Genomic DNA, 24,827 nt, shown 5'->3' on the forward strand with positions numbered 1-24,827 from the left:
AAATGTGCATAGGGCAGTGGGCAGGCAAAATGCATTGGTACATGTAATACAATGTTGACAATGGAGATGAATCAAAATTGGTAGATTTGAGAAATTCTGGAGGCAAAATAAATGGAAGAGTCTCTGGGAAGTTCCCTGTGTTCAAATTTTCTGGTTCTGATGCTCTCCTTGTGTGGTTCCCGTCCTCTCCAGCTCTTACTATTTCCCACTTCTTATATAAGATTCCATGCACTCTGCCCAACAGTTGGCCATAAGTCTCAGTGTCTGCTTAGATAGTCTGCAGGGCAGAGGCTTTCAGAGTCCCTCTGTGGCAGGTTCCTAGGTTGTTTCCTGTTTTCTTCTTCTTCTGATGTCCAACCTCTTTGCCTTTCAGGATGGGGATTGAGTGTTTTAGTCAGGGTCCTCTCTCTTGCTTAGTTTCTTTAGATGTACAGTTTTTAGTAGGTTTATCCTATGTTATATGTCATACTCCAACCAAAGACTATTCATGGAGATAACCTAGAACTCCTGCACAGATGTAGCACATGACAGTTCAGTGTCCAAGGGGGTTACACAGTAATGAGAAGAGGGACTGCCTCTGACATAATCTGATCGGCCTGCTCTTGGATCACCTCCCCCTGAGGGGGGAGCAGCCTTATCAGGCCACAGAAGATGACAATGCAGCCACTCCTGATGTGATCTGATAGACTAAGATCAGAGGAAGGAGAACAGGACCTCCCCTATCAGTGGACTTGGGGAGGGGCATGTGTGAAGAAGGGGGAGAGTGGGATCGGGAGGGGGGAGGGGGGAAAGGAGGGGCTTATGGGGGGATACAAAGTGAATAAAGTATAATTAATAATAATAAAATAATAAATGGAAAGAACAAGAATCATGGGGTTCAAACCATACTTCTGTGAGCTAAGTGGAGGCCTAGCTACATGGGTTACACATGTCCACAATTGGGGTTGAGAAATCTAGGTACCATTTAGGCCATGTTAAATTTTATATATTTGTAAAATATCCAAGAGGGCATTTCTCTTTATTATTATTATTTTTTATTATAATTTATTTAATTTGTATCCCAGCTGTAGCTCCCTCCTCTCCATGTCCCTCCCCTAGTCCAATGATAGGGGAGGTTCTCTTTCTCTACTATCTGACCCTAGACTATCAGGTCCCATCAGGACTGTCTGGATCCTATAAGAGAATATTTTAGACTAAAACCTAAAGAAGGTTTTAGAGAAAGAAAGAGTTGGAAATATAATTCCTATTTCAATGAGGATTATATTCTTTAGTAAACAACAGAAAACTAAAATAGTAACCTAAATAAAGGTCTGTTTTCTATCAACATTAGCAGATACAGCCAGGTTATAGGCAGAAAGAACCAAGAACCAAGAAATAGCAAGACTCAACTATCAACCTAGTTTTTTGTTGGTGTTTTTGTTGTTTGTTGTTTTTGTTGTTTGTTACTTGCATGTAACTGTCCAAAAAAACATTAAAATCAAGAGGTGCTCCAAGATTCTTATTTGTAACATAACTGAACCTTTAAAAATTCATGTGAAATATCACTTCAGAAAAAAAGCCCTTAAAATGTTTAAGAGGGATATAGACTTGACAAGGAGATACTATACATGTTTATTCTGAAGAAGTTCCAGGAATGGGTCATTTTTCAAGCAGTTGTTGGCCAGTGGGCTCCCACAGATCCCAAACAGTACAGGTAATCGCCATTGTCCCCGGTTACCCTCCAGAAGTTGACAGTAAGACCTTATTGTTGAAGATGCCACAGATACATATCAGAAAACATAGAGAAATCAAGTGTTTTCTGACCTGGACCGTCCTTACTGGCTAGCTTTCATAGTGCTGAAAGGTGCTATGCAAACTATCAGAAAACAGCAATCATCAATTATACCCAGCTGTGACTCCTGAGTTAGAGTAATGATACAACAGTGTTATAAATGTTACAGGGGTAACTAACCACTTCTTGGTTAGATATAAGGCTACCTTCACAAGATAGAACCCACACCTGGCACCATTATCAGACCAAGGATCTGTGTCATAGGCCCTAGATGAGAACCTAGTATTATTATTCCACTAAATGAACATACTATTAAAATGACTCCTAATAACATATTGTGATATCCATACACTAATATCTCAACTCTCATTAGAGACATTTCTTGCAGAAGATAGTAATTAACACAGAGACACATTGGCGGCCCTAAACAAGGGATACGTATCACACCCCTTTCCCAAGGCTCAGCCATCATCATAGCAGACAGAGTGGGAAAATTTTAAGATCTAGAGGTGGTAGATGATTACATGAAACTGTTTTTGGCATACCAGGAATGAAATACACTTGAGCTCACAGAGATCATAACAGCATGAATGTGACCTAAGCAAGTTCAAACCAGACAAAAAACCCAGCACGAAAATGGGAAGTAGACACTAATAACCCAGAGCTGAAGAGCTACAAGTATTTGATAGCTGCTAAAAAGAAACAAAGAGTTGATTTTGTTTAAGGACAAGTTTCAAAAGAGAGTTTTTGTTAATCCCAGGTATTGATAATATATTTTAGGCAGCTAGCTTGAGAATCAAAAGTTTTACCATAGTCCCTGGCCTCTATCTACCAATAGTCCTTTCTTTCCAATCTGCGCTAAGTCAAAATGCTTCCAAACATTTCTTCATGTCCACTGAGATGCTGAATTACCATGGTTGAGGAAAACTACAGTGGGGGAAAAAGTAAGATAGGATGAGTTTATGGGCAAGCAGAGTATTACAAGCTTGGGAGCTGTGGTGGTTTGAATGAGAAAGGTTTGTAAGTTATGCATTTGAATGCTTGGTCCCCATTTGGTGGAACTGTTTGGGAAGGATTAAGAGATATGGCCTTGTTGGTGAAAGTGTCAATAGGAATGGAGGTGGGAGGTTGGAGGTAGGCTTTCAAGTTTCAAAAGCCCATGCCATTTCCAATTATATTCTCTCTCCCTCCCACCCCCCACTTCCTTCCCTCCCTCCTTCCCTTCTTCTCTCCCTCCCCACCTCTGCTTTATGCTTGTAGATCAAGATGTAAGCTCTCACCTGCTGTTCCACTGCTGTGACTGCCTGCTTACTGCCATGTTCCTTGTTATAATGGTCATGGGCTCACCCTATGAAACCATGACCCCAGTTAATGTTTTATTTAATAAGGTGCCATGATTATGAGGTCTTTCACAATAGAAAAGTACTTAAGAGAAGAGCTAACAATAATACTCCCACAGAGACGGGGTGGGGTGGGGGTGGGGGTGGTCAGAAGACCCGAGCAAGAGAGAAAACGTGATAAGACAGAAAGATTTTAACAAGAAAAGAAGTCAAGCAGAAATACTTCAGTGCCATCTGTGACAGTAGCTAAGAAAGGCTAAAGTTCTCAGTGAAAACAAAGCAAGTACAAAATCTGGATAAATTATACGAAATAGTTCTATAGAAGTATTAGGTGTGAATTTAGATGATCCCGGAGGGAATCTTCCCAGATTATGTAAGTGGACAGAGTTGACTAAACTGCAATGTCATGCATTCACTGCTCTCCTCTAAATTATAGATGTGATGTGCTACCAGCTACTTTAAGCTCCTGGTTTTTTTTTTACTTTCCTGGCATGACAGACACTACCCCAAACTGTGAGCCACAATAAGCCACTTATCCTTAAGTTGCTTTTGTAAGAGTATTTTATCACGGCAACAGTAAGAGAGAGAAAGACATTAAATAATCCAACGTAAAAATACATTATTTTTGTTGATCAACTTATCAGTTGAAGAACATATATACTTTGATTTTCCTGTTTATCGACAAGGTTTCCATAAACATTAATGTAGCTATTCTGTGCAGGAAACGTTTTCAGTTTAAATCTAGCAATGGAATTGTGATCACATAATAACAACCTGCTGAACTTTATGCAGGACTCTTAAGCTACTTCTCAAAACAGCTGCAATCTTTAGTTGTTTTTTTTTTACCAGAAATATATAAGTATTTCAGTTTTTTCAAATATTTACCAAAACCTAATAATATCCATGTTTTTATTATTGTCTTCCTAGTAAATAAGAAGTGATAACTCACTGTGATTTTCATTTAGTTAATAAATAATGTTAAGCGCATTTTTCCTATGCTCATTGGCGATTTGTCTATCTTTGAAAAAAAAAAAGGCCATTTAAAACCATTTACCCCCCCCAAAAAAAAACCAAAAAACAAAAACAAAAACCATTTACCCACTTTTTATAATTAGGATGTCATAATTTTAAATGTAGGTTAAGCATGCTATGAAACACTCTCACAATCCCAACATTTATTAAGCTGAGGCAGGATGATCTTGAGTTGAAGGTCAGGCTATGCTAAATAGTGAGACTTTGCCTCAAAAACAAACAATCAGACAAAAACATCAATATAGTTATATAAGTTTACTAAGAAGATTAAATTCTGCCTAGTAGAAGACAAACTGAACTCGTATGCAGATTCTGAACTAAAACATGAAAACAAATAATATCAGGAATCCAAAGGGAAGAACCCAGTAGGGAATATGATGGCTAGTTTTAATTTTCAAGTTGGCACTATCAACAGTCACTTGGGATTCTTGATGGGGGACTGTTTAGATTAGTCTGGCCTGTGAACATGTCTGTGGAGGGCTGTGTTGATTATAACTGAGGTGGCAAACATGGCATTGGGGTGACACCATTCCTTCATCTGTAGAGAAGGGACTCAGATATTGGCCGCTTTTCATTCTTGCAGAAAAGTAAGGTAGCTATTATCTCACATGATTTTATTTTTTCAATCTAGTCATGAGCTGAGATAAAGAATTCCTGACATAAAGCCAACCAGCAAGCTGAGAGTTAGTTATAGATGTTTTTACTAGCCTATGACTGCTGTAACAAATTATCATAAATATAGCAACATAAAATACAAATATATAAACTCATAGCCTGCAGGTCAGAACTCTGCTTTGAACCTACTGGTTAAAATAAAGTTGTTGGTAAGGCTCTATGTCCTTTCCAGATGCTTTAGGTAAAAATCCTTGGTCTTTATTAGCTTCTAAAGTCATCAGCATTCTTTGGTTTAGGGTCCCTTTCCTTTCCCCCTTAAAGCTGTACATTTCTCCATCACTCAATGGTCCCCTCCCCAATCTCTTACTCCCTTAGAAAGACCCTTAAAACTATATTCATCTCACAGTAATCCTATGATGATCAAAGTTCTTATTTTAATCCTATCTTTAAATTTCCTTCACCTAGTATAATAAAGTATGCATAGTTTAGGAGGTAGAGATCTTTAGAAGGCCATTATTCTACTTATCTTATCAAGATACTAACACATAAACCCAGAAATTATCCAAGAGTATCTCCTAAAAGCAGAAAGTGCCATCATCTGGCAATCCTTTGAAAAATAAATTCAAATTATTGGAGTAATATATATATATATATATATATATATATATATATATATAGAGAGAGAGAGAGAGAGAGAGAGAGAGAGAGATTGGGATAATATATATAGATATATAACTATATAACAAGATATACTTTGGGAATGTTGCTCAGTGTTCTACATTAACAAGTCCTCCTTGTGACTCTAAGGCACAGGAGCATTTGAAAGTCACTTATATATTGTCAAGAAGCTAATGGCCACCTCTAGCCTCATCTATGCACTGCCATGTGCTATGTAACTTACCATGTCCTCTCATGAGAATAGCGGAGAGAAGAAATATGGGCTTGAGCATCTGAAAGTGAACCTAGGATGCCGAGCCCTCGGCAAGCACAGCCCCAGGCACTTTGATTTCTTTCACTCAGAAGTATGTTCTTACTAATTAGTTGAGGATGGCTGGCCCTGACTCACCTTGTAGCCCATGCAGGCCTCGAATCTGCAAATTTCTTGCTTCTACTTTCCAAGTAGCTGAGATTACAAGCTTGTGCCCTCAAGGCTGTGTTTCAAAATTCTAATTCCACCTAGAAAACAAAAGATGGCATCTTTTATTCCCTATTATTTCTCTATCTATCTATACATATGTGTTCTAAATACTAGTGATATGTAGTAAGATTTACATCATTAAGATAATGAATCAATTTCTTTAAAGAAGAACATACATACTTTATCAAAATAATTAGTGGAGAAGATAAGAGAAACTAAAAGTGTTCATAAATAGTATCCCATAACACAGCAAGATATATACAGAATGATCTTCCTTACAAATATAGCAAAATTCGACAGCCACCAGAGGTGAGCCGCATGCTGTCTGTCCCCCCATATTACCTCATAGTAAAGGTCTGGAAAAACATTTTCCAAGGAAACAGATGCAAGAAGCAAGCTGGAGTAGCCATTCTAATATCTAATAAGATAGATATTAATCAAACTTAATCAAAAGAGATGAGAAAGGACACTTTATAATCATCAACAGAAAAATCCAACAAGATGACATCTCAATTCTGAACATTTATATCCCAAATGCAAGGGCACCCACATTTGTAAAACAAACAATATTGAAACTTAAATCACATATTGAACTCAACACATTAACTCAACTTTTGCCAATGGACAGGTCATCGAAACAGAAAAAACAGAAACTAAACAGAAAAAAAAATGAAACTAACATTATGAATCAAATCAACCTAACAGATATCTATAGAACATTCCATTCAAACACAAAAAGAATATAACTTCTTCTCAGCATCACACGGAGCCTTCTCCAAAATTGACCCATATATTCGGTCATAAAACAAGCCTCAAGAGATAAAAAAAAAAAGATTGAAATAATTCCTTGTGATCTTCTAAGACCACCATGGATTAAAGCTGGACTTCAACAACAGAAACAACAGAAAGCCTACAAACTCATGGAAACTGAACAACTCTCTACTCATTGACAACTGGGTCAGGGAGAAAATGAAAAAAATTAAAGACTTTCTAGAATTTAATGAAAACAAGGGCACAACATACCCAAACTTATGGGAAACAATGAAAGCTGTGCTAAGAGTAAAGTTTATAGCACCAAGTGACTTTATAAAGAAAATGGAGAGATCCCATACTAGTAACTTAGCAGCACACTTGAAAGTTCTAGAACAGAAGGAAGCAAACACAACAAAAAGGAGTATAGTAGACTGCAGAAAATAAACTAGGACTCAAATCAATAAATTAGAAAAAAAGAGAACAGTTCAAAAGATCAACAAAACCAAAAGCTGGGTTTTTATGAAAATCTGCAAGACAGACAAACCCTTAGCCAAACTAACTAAAAGGCAGAGAGACAGTTTCAAATTAACAAAATAAGAAATAAAAAGGGGGGATTAAAAAATAGATACTGAGGAAATTCAAAGAATCATTAGGTCTTACTTCAAAAGCCTGTACTCCAGAAAATTGGAAAATCTAAATGAAATTAACAATTTTCTTGATAGATACTACTTACCAAAGTTAAATAAAGAACAGGTAAACAATTTAAATATACAAGAAAACAAACAGTGATTAAACATCTCGAAACAAAAAAAAAATAAATAAAAACAAAAAAAAAACAAAAACAAAACAAGAAACAAAAAACAAAAAACAAACAAACAAACAAACAAAAAAACCACCAAAAACTCCACAGGGCCAGATGGTTTTAGTGTAGAATTCTACCAGATGTTCAAAAGGAACTAATACCAACACTACTCATATTATTCCACAAAAATAGAACAGAAAGAAAATTGCCAAACTTATTCTATGAGGCCAGTCACCCTGATACCTAAACCATACAAAGATTCAACAAAGAAAGAGAATTTTAGAGCCATTTCCCTTATGAACATTGATACAAAAAATACTCAATAAAATAATCACAAATCGAATTCAAGTGCACATCAAAAACATCATCCACCATGATCAAGTAGGCTTCATCCTAGGGATACAGAGGTTCAATATATAAAAATCCATCAATGTAACCCACCATATAAACAAACGAAAAGACATATCCACAAGTAATACAAAATATCTTTTAACTCTAACCAAGCAAGTGAAAGATCCGTATGACAAGAACTTCAAGTCTCTAAAGAAAGAAACTGAAGATATCAGAAGATGGAAAGATCTCCCATGCTTATGGATAGTAAAAATAGCCATCTTACTGAAAGCAATCTAGAGATTCTGTGCAATTTTCATCAAAATTCTATCACAATGCTTTACAGACCTAGAAAGAGCAATTCTGAACTTCATATGGAAAAAGTAAAAATCCAGGAAAGCAAAAACAATCCTATAGAATAAAAAGATCTTCTCGCGGTTATCACCATCCCTGATTTCAAGCTGTACTACAGAGCAATAGTAATAAAAAATGCATGGTACTGGCATAAAAACAGACAGGCTGACCAATGGAATTAAATAGAAGACATAGAAATAAACCCACACACCTATGGACACAATTTTTGGCAAAGAAGGCAAAGCCATACAATAGAAAACAAAACAAAACAAAACAAAACAAAAAAACAAAGCATTTTCAATAAATGGTGTGGTCTAATTGGATGTCTGCACATAGAAGAATGCAAATTGATCCACATTTGTCACCCTGATCAAAACTTAAGTCCAAGTGGATTAAAGACCCCAACATAAAACCGGATACACTAAATCTAACAGAAGAGAAAACAGAGAATAGTCTTGAATGTGTTGGTACAGGTGACAACTTCTTGAACAGAATACCAATAGTTCAGATACTAAGATCAATAATTAATAAATGGGACCTCATAAAACTAAAAAGCTTCTACAAGGTAAAGAATGCTGTCAATAGGACAAAAAGACAGCTTACAGAATTGGAAAATACCTTCGCTAATCCTACATCCAACAGAAGGCTAATATCCAAAATTATATATATATATAAAGAACTTAACACCAACAACCAAATAACCCAATTAAAAAATGGGGTGCAGAGCTAAATGGAGGATTCTCAACAGAGAAATCTCTAATGGCCAAGACACACTTAAAGAAATGTTCAATGTTCTTAGTCAGGGAAATACAAAGCAAAATGACTCTTAGATTCCATCTTACACCCATCAGAATGGCTAAGATCAAAAACTCAAGTGACAATGAATGCATGCTGGAGAGGATATGAAGAAAGGGGAATCCTCCTCCATTGCTGGTGTGATTGCAAACTTGGGATCACAAAGTGGATTCCAACCACTTTGGAAATCAATCTGATGGCTTCTCAGAAAATTGGGAATATTTCTACCTCAATACCAGCTATACCACTCCTGGGCATATACCCAAAAGATGCCCCACCATACCACAAGGACACTTGCTCGACTATGTTCAAGCATCTTTATTCATAACAACCAGAAACTGGAAACAACCTAGATGTCCCTCAACCAAAGAATGGATACTGAAAATGTATTTACACAATGGAATACTACTCACCTATTAAAAAGAAGGACATCATGCAATTTTCAGGTAAATGTTGGAACTAGAAAAGATCATGCTGAGTGAAGTAACCCAGACCCAGAAAGACACACATGGGTGTGTACTCACTTATAAGTAGATAGTAGCAGTAAAGTATAGGATAACTATGCTACAATCCACAGACCCAAAGAAGCTAAGTAACAAGGAGGGACCAAGGGAAGATGCTTGAATCTCACTCAGAAGAGGAAATAAAATTGTATCTGAAGTAGATGGAGGGAGGGAACTGGATGGGAGAGGAGTTGGAGAGGGGAATAGGAGTGGGGATCAGGTATGCAGAGTGGAGGTGGGTAAAGAGGGTTGGAAGAGAGAACAGAAATTGGTGGGGGCCATCTCTGGTAAGGAGGAGGCTTCCAGGATTCTATGGGGGTAAACTTAAGTTGTCTAGCAGTGGGGGATATGAAATCTGAAGTCAGGCAAGACTTCTAGTGGAGGTATGGGGACATCAACCCACCCATAAAACCTTCGTCCCAAAATTTGCCCTGCCTATAGTAAGTGTAGAGGTAAAGATGGAGCAGAGATTGAGGGAACAGCCACCCAATGAATCAGTTGAGACCCACCCCATGGAACAGAGTCAACCCTTGACACTATTAATGCTACTGTTATGCTTGCAGACAGGAATGTAGCATAACTGTCCTTTGAGAGGCTTCATCCAGCAGATGATGGAAACGGTTGCAGAGACCCACAGCCAAATAGGCAGAGCTCAGGGAATATTGTGGAAGAACGGGAGGAAAGACTGAAGGAGTTGGAGGCCTCAAGAACACCATAAAAAGACCTACAGAATAAACTAACTTGGGCCCACGGGATCTCAGAGACTGAACCACCAACCAAAGAGCATGCATTGGCTGAACCTAGGCCTCCTACACATATCTAACAGATACATATGCAGCTTGGTCTTCATGTGGGTCCCCTAACAATTAAGAGTAGGGGCTGTCCCTGATTCTGTTGCCTACCTTTGAATCCCTTCCCCATAGCTGGGCTACCTTGCCTGGCCTCAGGGGAAGAGGATGTGCTTAGTCCTACTAGGTTGGTACCCTTCTCTGGGGAGAAGGGGAGGGAAGATGGGGGAAGAGGAATGTAAGAATGGGACTGGGGGGAGAGAAGGGAGGTGCCTGTGATCAGGGTGTAAAGTGATTAAATTAATTAAGTAATGTAAAAAAGAAAACCCAAAACAAAGAACCTAGAATTAAAATTATTTAGATCCCTTCTCCCAAAGAAATGCAGCAAAGCTCAAGTAATGTTGGTCAAAAGGAAGCAAGGCTGGTGTCTTGCCATAGTATTCTACATTACTGACAGGAGGATCTGTATCAGAAAGTATGCTGGAGTACACAGTTAATCACTTTCTTTTAGTACACATGAAAAAAAAAATGTCAGGCACCAGAATAACAGTAATTCCTTAATGTTTGCTGTGTGCCAGGCACTGTTGTAACAGCTTTACAGAGGCTAACTCACTCAATATTTAGGTATTTCATTTTACAGATAAAGAAACCACGGGGCAGAGTTTTGAGAACCTACTCACATAGCTCAGAACATACAGAAGTATTTGGCCCTAAATTCTCCACCTATGTTATACATCTCTCACTTTCAATGAAAGAAATGTTTTGGCAACTATCAAATAGATATATGGGTGTAAAGAGTCATATCGAGAAAAGAGAAGTTGGACTTCACAGTAAAACCAACAATAAACACTGAACACTGAAGTGCAAAAGCCAGATACAAGTTAAGAGATTCCTTTGAGCTGGGCATGGGGGTGCACACCTTTAATCCCAGCAAGCAGAAGGCAGAGGCATGAGGATCTCTGTGAGTTTGAGGCAGCCTGGTCAACAAAGGGAGGGCAGCCATGGCTGTTCCACAGAGCAGCCTTGTCTGTGAGGAGAAGGTGTAGTGAGGTGGGGGAGCAGGAGAAATTCCTTTGTTTGGGTGTTTGGAGGCTGAGGCACTAGGTAACTGTACACTCCTAATTTAGACCGATGGCTGGGACAGGCTGGGTGACTTCAGGCTTCCCAAGCCACATTGCTAACCGCGGTATGGAATTCTTTGAGAAGGCATTTTGTGTCAAACATAGAAAAAAAGTTTCTTGTGTCAAAATTGAGGCTACAGGTTTCCAGGCATTTCCAAGCATTTTAGCAGCTAACTAAAGAAACGACTGAACTGATATAAAAAGAGGACTCATTGCTATTTATAAAAATGTTAACATTAGCCAAAGGTGGGTGGGTGTGGTGGATCCCAGTCCTGGGGAAGTGGAGATAAGCAAATCAGGAATTCAAAGTCATCTTTAGCTATACAAAGAATTTAAGGCCAGGCCAGAATCATAGGATCCTTTCTCAAAAACAAATACAATGCTGTATTTACTTTCATTTGTGTCAGAAAAAAAAATTTTTGACATATCTGATATGAAATTACTTTTGGAAGCATGTTTTCCCATAGAAAAATGAATATGAAGCAACTATAGGACACATGTCCAATTAGGATCCTAAATAGTGTTATTGTGAGAAGCAGAGAACAAGGGCTCATCAAGATACAAAGTGCTGCACGGCGCACACTGCTCAATAGCTCAGGCACTCACTTCCACATAGCAGCCTCCAACCACACAATTCAAAGGCCTGGTATAGCAAAATCACCTTTATGACTGCTCATGAATTAATCAAATCTATAAATATTAAATCAACTGGAAGATTTGTCCAGAGTATACTTTTCATGCTCAAAAACTATAAATTCAGAGAATTCTGATCCTATAATCTAGGAAGATTTTACTAAGCCTTTTTGTTTTATTCCAAGAGGAAAAAATCTGGCATCATTCTCAGGCCTAAAGCAGGTGAACACTGCTTCACTCTAACTGTAGCATCAAAATAAACTCATAACTGAATATCAGCAAATATTAAAAATTCATAATTCAGATACTCAGGCTCTCATCAATGCACTAAAAATGAATCCTTGGGAGCAAAGAGACAGAATCTTCAGTTTTAATAAGTCTTAAGAAGAAAGCCCAGAAAAGGCCTTTGTGCTGACATTTGAGGCCATAGAAGCCTGCTCAACATTTTCAGAAACACAACAAGATTTAACCATTTTTATTTTAAACTGTCAACTTTGGGCTGTTTCTATAAATTTTTCTTATTGATTAAAATTTATAACGTACTATTTCAATCACTTTCATCAATCCATCAATCGCATTATCATTCCCTAGTATTTCTCTTGTTATAAACATCTAAAATCAAAAAGCCCTTAATTCAAATAAAAGAAATAACAACACTACAGACAGCTGTCACTACTGCCACACACTTGCACATATAGCTTCTCCAGAGTCTGAGTCAATAAATCTCCAAAAAAGAGGGAATCTTAGTCAGCAATTCCTATTATTCCCAGCCTTGTTTGGTTGCTCTAACACCCTTTTCAATATACTTCTCATTTCCTGTAACTTATATCCCATTATTTTATCTCACAAAATTACCTCAACTCTTACTGACATCATTATGCATCATCCATGCTGCAAATTAAATTAGTATCTACCATTCAAGATGAATCAAATTTATAAGTTACCAACTTTATAAGTTACCAACTTATAAGTTACATTCAAATAACCTATATTTATGCAAAAGAACGTATACCATTGGGAAGACCTTAGATGTTCATGTTGAATTTACTTATTTTGGACCTTCTTAACGAAAAAGAATGCTAATAACATATGAATGGCACTTGAGATGGAAGAAGGAAAGGAGACTAACTCTGAAGAGTCACTTAATAGTTTAACTACAATTATAAATTCCTACAGTGCTTAATAAAGGCAAACTTATAGATTTTTGTCTTAAAAGAAATGATACTTCACAAAGTAATTATACAATATTAAGTATCACAGAAAATTATCCTGAAGATGATAAACTACCTTACTAAGTAATACAAGTAATTTCATGATGAGGACTAAGATTTCAGTCCCTTTATTTCATGGACAGCTTTTCCTCATAATAAAATTTTAAGTGAATAATTTTTCAAGTAGCAAAAATATACAGTTCTGGAGAAATACTGTTGAGCTTTCTCACCTATTCATTTCAAGTAGAGTAAAATGAAGAACCACAACATAGTAGCTTGAAAGTGGTCCCACCAAATCCAGTAAGAATAACACGCTTGGCTAAGTTCATAGAACACGATTTACACTTACATTCTACTTGATGGCTTTCCAGTAAAGACTATATATATGATAAAAGGCACTATATGGAAACAGATGATATAAGTACATCTACAAAGTATGTGATCGTGCTACTCTTATAATATCATGAAAATATTTTAGCCCCTCCATATTCAGTTAAAAATTTAAAGTTTAAAAACATTTGGATTGCATTTTTATAATCTATTTTTGAAATGCAAAGCTACTAGATCAAGATGCACAATAACATACAAGTCAAGTCCTATGAATAAATATTTTAAAATTAACTACTCTGAGATCATAACACTGACAATACTAATTATCTTTTCTTGTCTTGGCAGTTATGGTGCATACTGTTTGGGTGACTGATGGGATAATTTCACTTCATTTTCTCTCAGTTTATTCTGAATAGTATAGGAGAAGAATATTAAAACAATTAACACCTCTAAACAAAGTATCTGATAAGGTTCTGGGATGATAAAAATGTTTTAAAAATTAACTAATGGACGATTCTAGAGTAAATAGTTCCCCATATGCTGAATGAAAACTGGACTGAGAGATAGTGGTCTCTAGAAATAGCCATTTAGCACTGTATTAACTATCCTCAGTGTTGGTCATATAAACATCATGTATTTTTCACAAAGACCCATTTCATCAGCAGTTTGAGCTAATCTTACTTCAATATCATAAATATGTATTATATATTTTAAATTATTAAATGTTCTAGTCACCAAAAATGTTTGTCATCAGCAACTCAAACAATCAAAAGTAAGTAAAATGTGTGTCAAAACAAATTATTTTCAATTTCTTACATCTATACACATTGTGTTACATCGATAATAGCCCTAAATTCAAAAGAATATAACAATATTTAAATTAATATTTAATCTCACATACAAATCTTTACTAACAGCAATTATTTGGTCACTCAACCAGAAAAAAGTATAAGGCATCACCAAACAAGTTTTTATATTTGAACAGTTTAATAAAATTTGAACCATATGATGCTCAGTTTGTGTAAGTCACATTACTTAAACCTACATATTACAATAAAAGATATATTCTTTGCCTTGATCACCTGATTTTTTGTTGTTGTTGTTTATAAAATTAATCATAGTTAGCAGGGCAGAAATTGCTTTGAGCTTCGTGAATGACATCCAAGAGATGGGAAAGGATTAGTTCTCAGTCACTGCCAGTTATAACGCCAGGTGGCTTTTTCTGCAGTGAAGGTGTTACCGATAATCCCATTACACTGGTACTAAATCTTGCAGACATCAAAATTATCACCAAGGTTCCTTTTCATCCCATCCTTTCCAAATGACTGGAAGTCGCTTCACCTGAAAGAAGTCAAATCCACATGCAGCTGCTGTTTTAGCAGGCAGCAAACTCCCTGAGAATGCCAGTCATGATTCAATTTTGCTGTGCTGGTGGCCCCCTATTCCCTGTCCAATAATACATCTGTTAAAAAATCCTACAGCTACAAATCAACTTTAATCCTACCAGGGACCTCATGTTGGTCTTGTCTTCCAAAAAGGCAGCAGGGTCTGCTGTCTATCTCTGCTAGTGTCTGGGGAATACCCTTTAAATCCCAGCCCTACTTAGAAGAATAAGCTAAGGATCACAAAACATGACCTCAAAAACCCTGATATGACTATATTCTGACCCAGAGGCATTCATTCTAGGTGAAGATTAGAACTTTGCATAATAAGATTACACAGCAAGTGAATGATATCAAGGGACTATCCATATGCAGCCGCCTGGTTCTGTATAGACAGCCTGTGCTGCACAGCCTGTGCTGCCGAGAAAGAGCTGGGTCTTTCTAGCTGAAATAAAATAGATTCACATAAATTAGTTGGCCATTTCCAGAGTCCTAAATCCCCTATTACATCTTTTATTGACAGCTCCTGTGAGGATAGCACAAATGTTACTTCTTTTTATTCTGTGCTTCTGTAACATCATGCTCTGTAATTGAAATGTACATAGATTATGTCTTAAAATTAACATCTTGTTTGCTGTAATCTTGGATTACAATTGACTGTGTACATAATAAAATTAAGAAATCAATGGACACATTTATCATTTCCAAGAAACTAGAGGTATTGTTTATAGAGTGGTTTAACATTTTGTGTCAGCACTTTAAATACAAAAGTCATAGAGAGTAGTCAATAAAATTTAATGAGTCAAAGAATGTAACAGGCATTGGCTAATACTTACATAAAAGTGAAATTGTGTAAAGATTAAGTCATAGTACTAAAAATTCAGAAGGTGGGGAAAAACTTTGAGGAACTCATGAATATATGGTTTTCTCTAAGCTACATTCTAGCACAATCATTTTTGCTGATGTCTACCTTTTTAAGATTTATTTCTTTTCTTTTCTTTTTTTTTCCCCAGAGTTGATAACCAAACCCAGGGCTTTGCGCTTGCTAGGCAAGTGCTCTACCACTGAACTAAATCCTCAATCCCTTAAAACTTATTTCTATCATTTTAAATTTGTGTGTATGTGTATAAAGGCTGTAAACATGTGGGTGCAACCGCACATGGAGTCAAAAGAGGGCGCCACGGATGGTTGTGAACCACCTGATACCAGCGCTGGGGGTCAACTCTGTGTCCTATGCCAAAAATATTACATGCTCTGAAGTGCTGAGTCATTCCTCCAGTTTGCACCTAAATTTTCTTCTTTTAAATTTTAGTGTAAATTTAATAAAAGTTTTGGTTTTTTTTATTTTTCATATTTTGTCTTTCTCTAAATTTTATTGATTTATTTTAAATTTTATTTTTATTAATTACAGTTTATTCACTTTGTTTCCCAGCTGTGGCCACCTCCCCCATCCAATCCCATTCCCACCCTCCTTCCCTCTCCCTCTCCTATGCCCCTCCCCCAGTCCACTGATAGGTTCGGTCCTCCTCCCTTTCCACCTGACCCTAGTCTATCAGGTCTCATCAGCACTGGCTTCATTGTCTTCCTCTGTGGACTGGTCAGGCTGCTCCCCACGCAGGGGGAGGTGATCCAAGAGCCAGCCCATGAGTTCATGTCAGAGACAGTCCCTGTTCCCATTACTAGGGAATTCCTCTTGGACACTGAGCTGCCATGGACTACATCCAAGCAGGGGTGCACCTACATTTCTTTATAAAGTGGAGACATTGGTTTTTGTTTGGTTGGTTGGTTAGTTTTGGTTTTTCCAGAAAGGGTTTCTCTGTGTAGCCCTGGCTGTCCTGGAATTTGATCTGTAGACCAGACCAGGCTGGATTCAAACAGGTAATCTGCCTCTGCCTCTCTGCCCATCTGCCTCTGCCCCTCTGCAACTCTGCCAGCCTGCCTCTCTCTGCCTCTGCCCCCTAACCCTACCCCTGCCTCCTGAGTGCTGGGATTAAAGGCTTGTACTATCACCACGTGGCTTTACACAGTGGTTTTAAAAGCAAATTCTCCTAACCATTGAATAACTACATTGTAAGGTAGTTGAATCAATTCTTTTTTTTTAATTTAATTTAATTTTTTTATTATTAGTTACATTTTATTAACTCTGTATAAATCAATTCTTATTAATTGTAATAAGGGTTTTATAATTCATAATTACATATTTGAAAGTATGTCCCAGTAAAATAATGTCTCTACATAGTACATACACAGTATTTTCAATGTAATGAATTCTAGAGATATTTAGAAAACATTTCATAAATAAACATATAAAAAGAAAGCTTCATACTCATTTGCACAACCATCAATCTGGAAAAACTAAAGGACATAAAAGGGGAGTTAGCTTTAGGTGGAAAAGTATTAAGGATCCTTGTGTTCTTTTTGAAATACATGCTCTTCAGTATCCTTGAATGTGGCTTTATTTGCTAAGTTTCATTTACTCATAATTTCTGAAGAACATTCCTCCTCATCACACTGGCCATTATCGCATCTTCACGGTATATTTAAGCTTATCTGCATGCTATCTGGTCAGTATTCAGGAATCAGGTAATATAATTCTGATTTTCTATGTTAAGTGCTATTATTGGCAGAACTGTTAGAAACATAATTCATTTTCATAACATGTAAGCATTCTTTAGATCCCCTGAGTATATTATTAGAAAAATAATAAGGAATGCAAAAAAATATGTACTTTTGTCATGATATAGTGTTATAATTTTGTAATGCCTTACACCTACAGCCAGGGCTACACAGAGAACCCATGTCTCAAAAAAACCAAAAACTAACCAAACAAACAAACAAAAAAGAAACCAGTGTACCCATTTTGTAAAGAACTGTAGACCCAAACTGTACACTCAGCACTTATGAGCATGTAATAGTCTTGGCATAGGACCCAAATATACTTTAAATGTCACCCGTTTAAACTGACATATACTATACGACACAATGAATTCTGAACACTACAAAAAATAAAAAAAATACACATTTTAAAATTTTATACTGATACATATTGAATAGCTAGGTAAAATTTGGATATAGCTGGCTAAGAAAAACATTACATGGTACATTGAAATTGCTACTGAACAGTACTGCATTGGCATTCATATATTTTCAATAGCTTGTTCCTGTGTTGGTTCACTTTTGTCAGCTTGAGATAAATGGAGTTACAGGAGTAAAAGTAACCCCATGAAACTGGCCTGTGGACAAATTTGGGGCTATTTCCTTAATTAATGATTGATGCAGGAGGGTTCAGCCCACTGTGGCAGGTGGTCCTGGGAGATGTAAGAAAACAGGCTGAGTAAGCCATAAGGAGCAAGAAAGTAAGAAGCATTCTTCCATGGTTCTTGCCCCTGCTTCCACCTGAGTTCCTGCTCAGACTTTGCTCAGTGATGGAGTGTGATGAGGATGAATACACCAAACACAGTTTCCTTCACACAATGCTCTTGGTGTTTATCACAGCAATGGAAAGCAAATGAGAACAGTTCCTAAGCTAAATGAAATTGTACAACAAAGCAGTAGGTTGAGAAAAAACGGTGTTAAAACTGATGGATAAATTTAATAAAGACAGTACAGGATCTTGTCACTTAAATTGAGTGCTTCTAGCTTAAAGAAAATGGTAAGAGATGAGATTTCTATTGCTATTGCAAACATAAAAGGATGTGTAAAGCTGAAAAAAAATGTGTAAAGCTGAAAAAAAGCTTCAATACAGAAAATCTAGGATTAGTTTGGGCTGTTCATTTATTAATGAGACAGGGTCTCACTATGTAGTTTCATCTGGCTTCAACCTCAAGGTGATTCTCCTGCCTCAGCTACAGAATAGCAAGAATTACAAGCTTATGCCAACATTCCCAGAAAATACAGATTTTTTTTTCAGAAGTTTTTCATCCTCTCAAAAACAACTGCAATAAAATGTAGATTTTTAAAATAAATATACCTCTCCTGGGCTACTTCTGCATGTTATACCCGAGTTCAATATAGAGCAGCTTAAAAACATATCTGGGTTTACAAAGGTCTATGATTTTTTTTCTGTAGAACTATACAATTATTTATATCAAAAAATTTCACCATGTTTAAGTAGCAATTAATGCAACTAAAGCATTTAGTATATTTCAGAATACTAGCAAAAATGAAGAGATCAATTTTATAAATTATTAGTAAAATGCTTTTCTATAAGCCTTTTCATCATTTCCATTAGTTTTTTTAAACTTTCACTTAAAAATGGTTCCATAAAAATAATAACACCTAAAATAGTTAAAACACATAACATGCCTATCAACCAAAAAATTAAAATGACTCATTATAATGACCATCTCCACCAAGTATTTAAGTGTGATTTTAACAATATGGTACAAATTAGTTAAGGTATTAGCTTACTTAAAAGTAGATTTTCATAATTATTCCTTTACAATATTTATTTAATATATAACACTACTGCTGAAATTTGGGTATCTATAAATAGCATGGTTAAAATTTAATCTATTCTTTATTGTTTAATCATGCAATTTTTCTCTCTAGCTTCTTAAAATTATTTAAGTTTAGCCTTTTCTAGTTTACAAGTATCATATAAATGTACACACACATACACACAAAAGCAAATGAAAACAACAGTGACAAAAAAACCCTTTCTAACCATCAATAGATGAGTGCAATGATATTCACTCTAAGTTAATCTCTAGACATCCAAATTCATGAATAAAAATTCATCAGTTTTAAATACACTGAGCCTATTAAGCAAGAACAAAAGCATATGCACAAAAGAGCTTTTAATATATTTCAAAGCCCACAAGAGCCACGGTCTCATTAAAATTATAAATTACACAAACATGGAATGAAGATTCAAACGGCAGTGCAGCTAAGCAGATTACAGAAAAGCCCGCGTTCCATATGATAACACACCATGGCCCTCCCAGATGGGGGCTTGGAACAAAAAGGCCATCACCACAGCTAGGGAAAACCTCCTTGTGATCTCTGGTTTCTGTTCAGCACATGACAGCCAAATAATATGTTGATTATTCTGTTTGTGCTGCTAAGCTTGTACGATGGAATAAAAGCGATATGATCTATTGTGAACCCAATGCTAATGTGTTGCTCCACTCATAAGTAATATATTGATTTTATTTTGAAATTATCTTTTATCTGAATACCCGTTTTAAATGCATGAATTAAATAAAAGTCATGATAAAATAATAGTTAATTTGATACTATACTTCAAACTAAAAACTGTAGCTGACAAGCGAAGAACATCTGCATGCTTAGTGAGAAGTCGTCTGATCACCCACCTTTCTTCTAACTTCTGCATTGTGATTAGAGTGTGTTTTCAAATATCTTAAAATGGGAAAGTAACCTCATTATGAAATAAAAAAGTAACACAACAATAATTAACTTGCTAACATACATTACTGACTAGATAAAAGCGAAATAATTAGGGTATTTAAAAAGATAATTCTATAATGTAAATAACACACCCTAGAACATACAGTGACATTTTGAAAAAATACAATTGAAGGTCTCATAAATGTTTACAACATAGCCACAAATGGTAACCATGTTGTACTTTTTAAAATAATTTAGAACACACTTACAATTTTTTAATATAACTGCTATATTTCCATGGTGACAAAAAGTTAAAATTCAAGTATTCTTTCAATTAAAAATTTAGTATGATAACCTTTAATAGAGGGAATTATACCCAAGTTAGGTTACTAGGATTATCTACAATTGCTTCACAAAATTACATATTTCATAAATGAACAATTATAAATATGGGTGTCATTAACATTGAAAACAGTAACATTTATTTTCCTACTCCAAAAATTCCTGTCTGAATAATGCAGATTCTCTTTAAAGACAGATAATAAAACAAAGCAGCAATAAAAGAAGCACAGAAAGTAAATGTGGACAAACAGGCCTATTTTCCTAAGGAGTTATTTCATAGAAAGTACATAACTATGATCCTTCACCACCTAAATCTATTTTGCTTGGCTCTTTCTCCAGGAATTCTTGAGTCCAAAAAGTAAAGTAAAATTGCCTCACAAGACAATACAGTCTAGAATGATAAGTCTAAAGGACAGAAAAAAGACATGCTTAGAGAACTTAGCATATAAATGCACAAATATAACTTAAACAAGGAAAGGGACTAAACAGAGCTGACATACATTAAATCTATGAACTACTGTTCAAAAACATTACTGAAAATGAACAAATCTGAGTGAGAGAAATTAGGGTCCACACTTCGTTATAAATTTATATTTCAAATATGTAAAAACGGCGACTCAATGAGAAACAGAAAATAGGAGAGTGCGCAAAAGGCTCCTTGCAAGAGAAACAACCAAACAGCCAGTATATGAAAAAAGTAATCTACCTCATTAGCTCTCGAGAGATTATAAATTACAGATACAATGATTTCATAGCCACTGGAACTTTTTGAGTGAAAAGGGTCTCTATCTTTTTCAAGCCTAGAAAAGGTGTGCTGTACCTGGAGTCCTCATACAGGGTGTGAATCTGCACACCTATCTCAGGAGAATGGCAAACTGCTCAAACTTTGATAGGCATTTATACAAGCTATTTCACTTCCAGATACACCAACAAAGAAATATGTGCATGTATGTACACACACGATACACTCTGACATGTTCATAGTGACAATACATGAAAATTCCCCCAATATCTACTAATGATGAAATGCGCAATAATTGTTCATATACTGGTATATACAATAAAAATAAACCATAAGCTAGACAAATCTCATGACATAACAGTGAACAATGGAAAGTAGACACAAAGCTATACAGTATAAGTATCACTATATGAGTGCATATATTATAATACATAACAAAAGTGATCCCTGCTACGAAAGTCAGAAAGTCAGGTGAGTGGTTATCCTTGTATAGGAAGGGAAAGTGACCAGCAGGTGCCATAGAGGCATCTTATACAATTATTACAAAATGTCTTTCCTTGTATCTGCACACTGGTAACATGGGTGAATCTGGCGTGTAAAACAGTCATTAAGCCACTTCCTTCTAATACATTCTTTTCTTTTAAAAAGGCAGGGTCACAGCACCTCTCACCTACCATCCTCTCTATTCAAGGCTTTCTTGTTCCCCTTGTCAGTTAACCCTCCAGGTAATAAAACTCAAATAAATTAATTTTCCTTAATGTATAAATGGGTCACTAAAGCTTTACATGGTATTGGCACAAAAAAGGGAAGATACACAAATATATAAACAGAAAAATGTAGTCAAATCTGTGGCATAAAAAACGATGGAACTGATCTCTGTATATTTCTATATGAGCAAACGAGGGCTCCATAGTCATTTGAAGAGTCAAACTTTGAAGTGCACTGTTGAAATTAAGCACTGGCTCTCAACGAAGAAGCCTACGTCATCTGTGCTTTTGTCTTCCCTGACTCCCAACATCTCAGAGATGTGCTGTTTTTATACTAGGGACAACTGTTGTTGTTACTGCAACAGCTTTGGAAATAATCACAGAATTGAAAACTAGCTCTTATGTCAGAAATTAAAAGAGATGGATGATAAAGCAGCATGAGGAATGTCTGGCACTGTCCCCTTTGTACTCAGAGTTGATAAACACTTCTCTGTCAATCATGAAAGATTCCTTAAAATTTATTTTATCTTTCCAATAAAGTTAGGTAACATAGCTTACTTTTTAATACCAATGCTATATAAAGTAATGAAACTCAATAATGTGGCATAATATACCAAATTACTTATTGTATACCATCTACTTTAATATTTTCCCTTTTACATTGGAATCGATGTATGATTTGTATATTTTTCTCACACTGAGATGTTTTAAAAACCCACAATGAATGCAGAAATACACAAAAGAAAAATTCTTTACTTAAAACTAGTATCCACTATGGCTGCCTTTTGGAAGATAAACTATGAATGGGAACATTAATGTTTTGGGAGCTTTTGTCACTACCTATAAGGTGGTCCTTGGTTAAGAGCCAAATATCTGGGAATTTCTACAAGTCAATTATGCAAATTCATATCTACATAACTTAATACATTCAATATAATTTCCTAATGTCACTTTACTATGTTTAAGAGAACAAATAGATGGGCTGGGCTAGTTTCTGCTCCAAGTTGCTCTATACTTTTAAAATTTTTATTCTGTTTGCAGTACCCCACTGAACACAGAGCCCCAACTCAAGACCTGTCTAAAGCAGAGCTGCTATAATATACAAGTATGTGGTGGAGAGATGGAAGAGGAAGAAAAGAAGAAGAATTTTAGCACTGCAAAGAGGCAGAACTGGAGACATGACGGTAGCCTCCCTGCCACCCTAAGCCATGGTGAAACCCAGCCATGCTGCTGCTGAGGGCTGTGTCTGGGTCCTTGGCCATGCAGCAGCAGGGGTCTGTGTCTCATACTACCATCAAAAACCATGCAGACATCTCCCGTCTGGGACTCCTGCCTGGGGCCACATTGATGCCCAAGGGCTGCATATAGCTGGCCCCGCACCTCACTAACTATAGCACTTACGAGAGCTGGCCCCAGCCCTTACCAGCTACACCGAACAACAGTGGCCCTAGTGGCATGGGTAAGGGTGAGCCAGGCCCAAGGGCATGAGAGCTGTTTCTGCCGTTGCTGGCTGCAGCATTGGTGAGCTAGCCAGGGAAGTGCTGGAATGCTAGTCCTGGTGGTAGGGGTGCAGGAGAGCTGGCAGGTTGACCAACTCAGCTACTACTCAGGCCCAGATCCAAGGATTTGGGTTAGCCCACCCTAACATCTACTCAATGTATGAACTGTTGGGGTGCTTGAAGGGCAGGTTCTGCAGATCCAAAACTGCAGGATCTCCATGACACAGGACCAGAGAATATCTGAGAAGTCCCAGTGAGGATCTAGTGGTAACAGTATAGCAGATGCCAGAGGCCTCAGACAAGGCCAAAGACGGGTTGAAATGAACAGTTGCAAGTAAAGATGTGTGGACAAAAGGGTATACTGTGTGACATATGTAACACTAACATACCATAGCTTTCAAAGAGATTTTTTTTTTATTTATTCTGTGGGAAAGGTTGCAAAGGCTGAAGGTGGATATGAAGGGACAGGGAGATGAGTAAGATTGGGGTGCATGATGTGAAATTCACAAAGAATCAATAAAAAGTAAAAAAGAAAGTTGAATGAAAAAGATACTATTTTATAAAGAAAAAGAGGCAAAATATAAACATATTGCTTAGGAACATACATGAAAACTAAAAATTACACAATAATAAGTAGTTACAACAAAAGGTAGACTGTTGCCTCTAAAGAAAAGGGAGAAAAAGATGGACATGGTAAAATATAGCCGAAAGTCTCAGGATGTTTGAGTCCAGGACTGTGAAGTAATCAACAGTTAAGACTCCATTAGAATCTATAGTAAGAGAAGGACGGAGAAGGAGACAAAGGGAGGAGGAGGGAAAGAAGAGAACTGCGCTGTGTTGAGGAATGCTAGTGACGCTCTAGATATATGGTGCTTTGGGGTTTGTTATATATATATAGATACTTCACAATTACTCTATATATTTGCCTGTTTCTGTATAACCTTACATTATACAATGCAAAATTTTAACTTATGTATTGTGAAACTACATTCTTGCTGAGGAAGAAAAGGTTCATTCTCTTGTTAACAATTTACATTCTTTGTCTGCATTTATAATTTTTATAGCAGTATTTTAAAACAAAGAACTGTTCTATGCAAAATTCTTCCAATTAAGTAATTGATTTTTTAATTTTAATTCCAATTAAGTATAGATTTCATGTTTTATAACAACTATAAAAATATAGGAGACCTTGAAAGAACAAAAGTTCAATTGTTCTTTCTTACTTTATGTATTTAATGTTATTTTTGCCCTTTTTCTTCTTTTCAAACAAAAATATGTATACTTATTTTA

General features: G+C 36.3%; 1 protein-coding gene across 3 annotated transcripts in view; it reads right to left on the minus strand.

Moving 5' to 3' along the window:
• Immp1l (inner mitochondrial membrane peptidase subunit 1) overlaps window positions 1-24,827 on the minus strand; it is a 62,142-nt gene that overhangs the window by 32,112 nt on the left and 5,203 nt on the right. For 2 of the 3 annotated variants that reach the window (XM_060371751.1, XM_060371749.1), the window contains exon 3: window positions 5,825-5,934. The exons of the other annotated variant lie outside the window; for it this stretch is intronic. In XM_060371751.1, coding sequence (XP_060227734.1) covers window positions 5,825-5,836 — 12 coding nt within the window. In that variant the 5' untranslated portion in view covers window positions 5,837-5,934. The remainder of the gene's footprint in view (window positions 1-5,824; window positions 5,935-24,827) is intronic. 3 annotated transcript variants of the gene reach the window in all.

Source organism: Meriones unguiculatus, chromosome 18 (assembly GCF_030254825.1).
Source record: "Meriones unguiculatus strain TT.TT164.6M chromosome 18, Bangor_MerUng_6.1, whole genome shotgun sequence".
NCBI classification, from domain to species: domain Eukaryota; kingdom Metazoa; phylum Chordata; class Mammalia; order Rodentia; family Muridae; genus Meriones; species Meriones unguiculatus.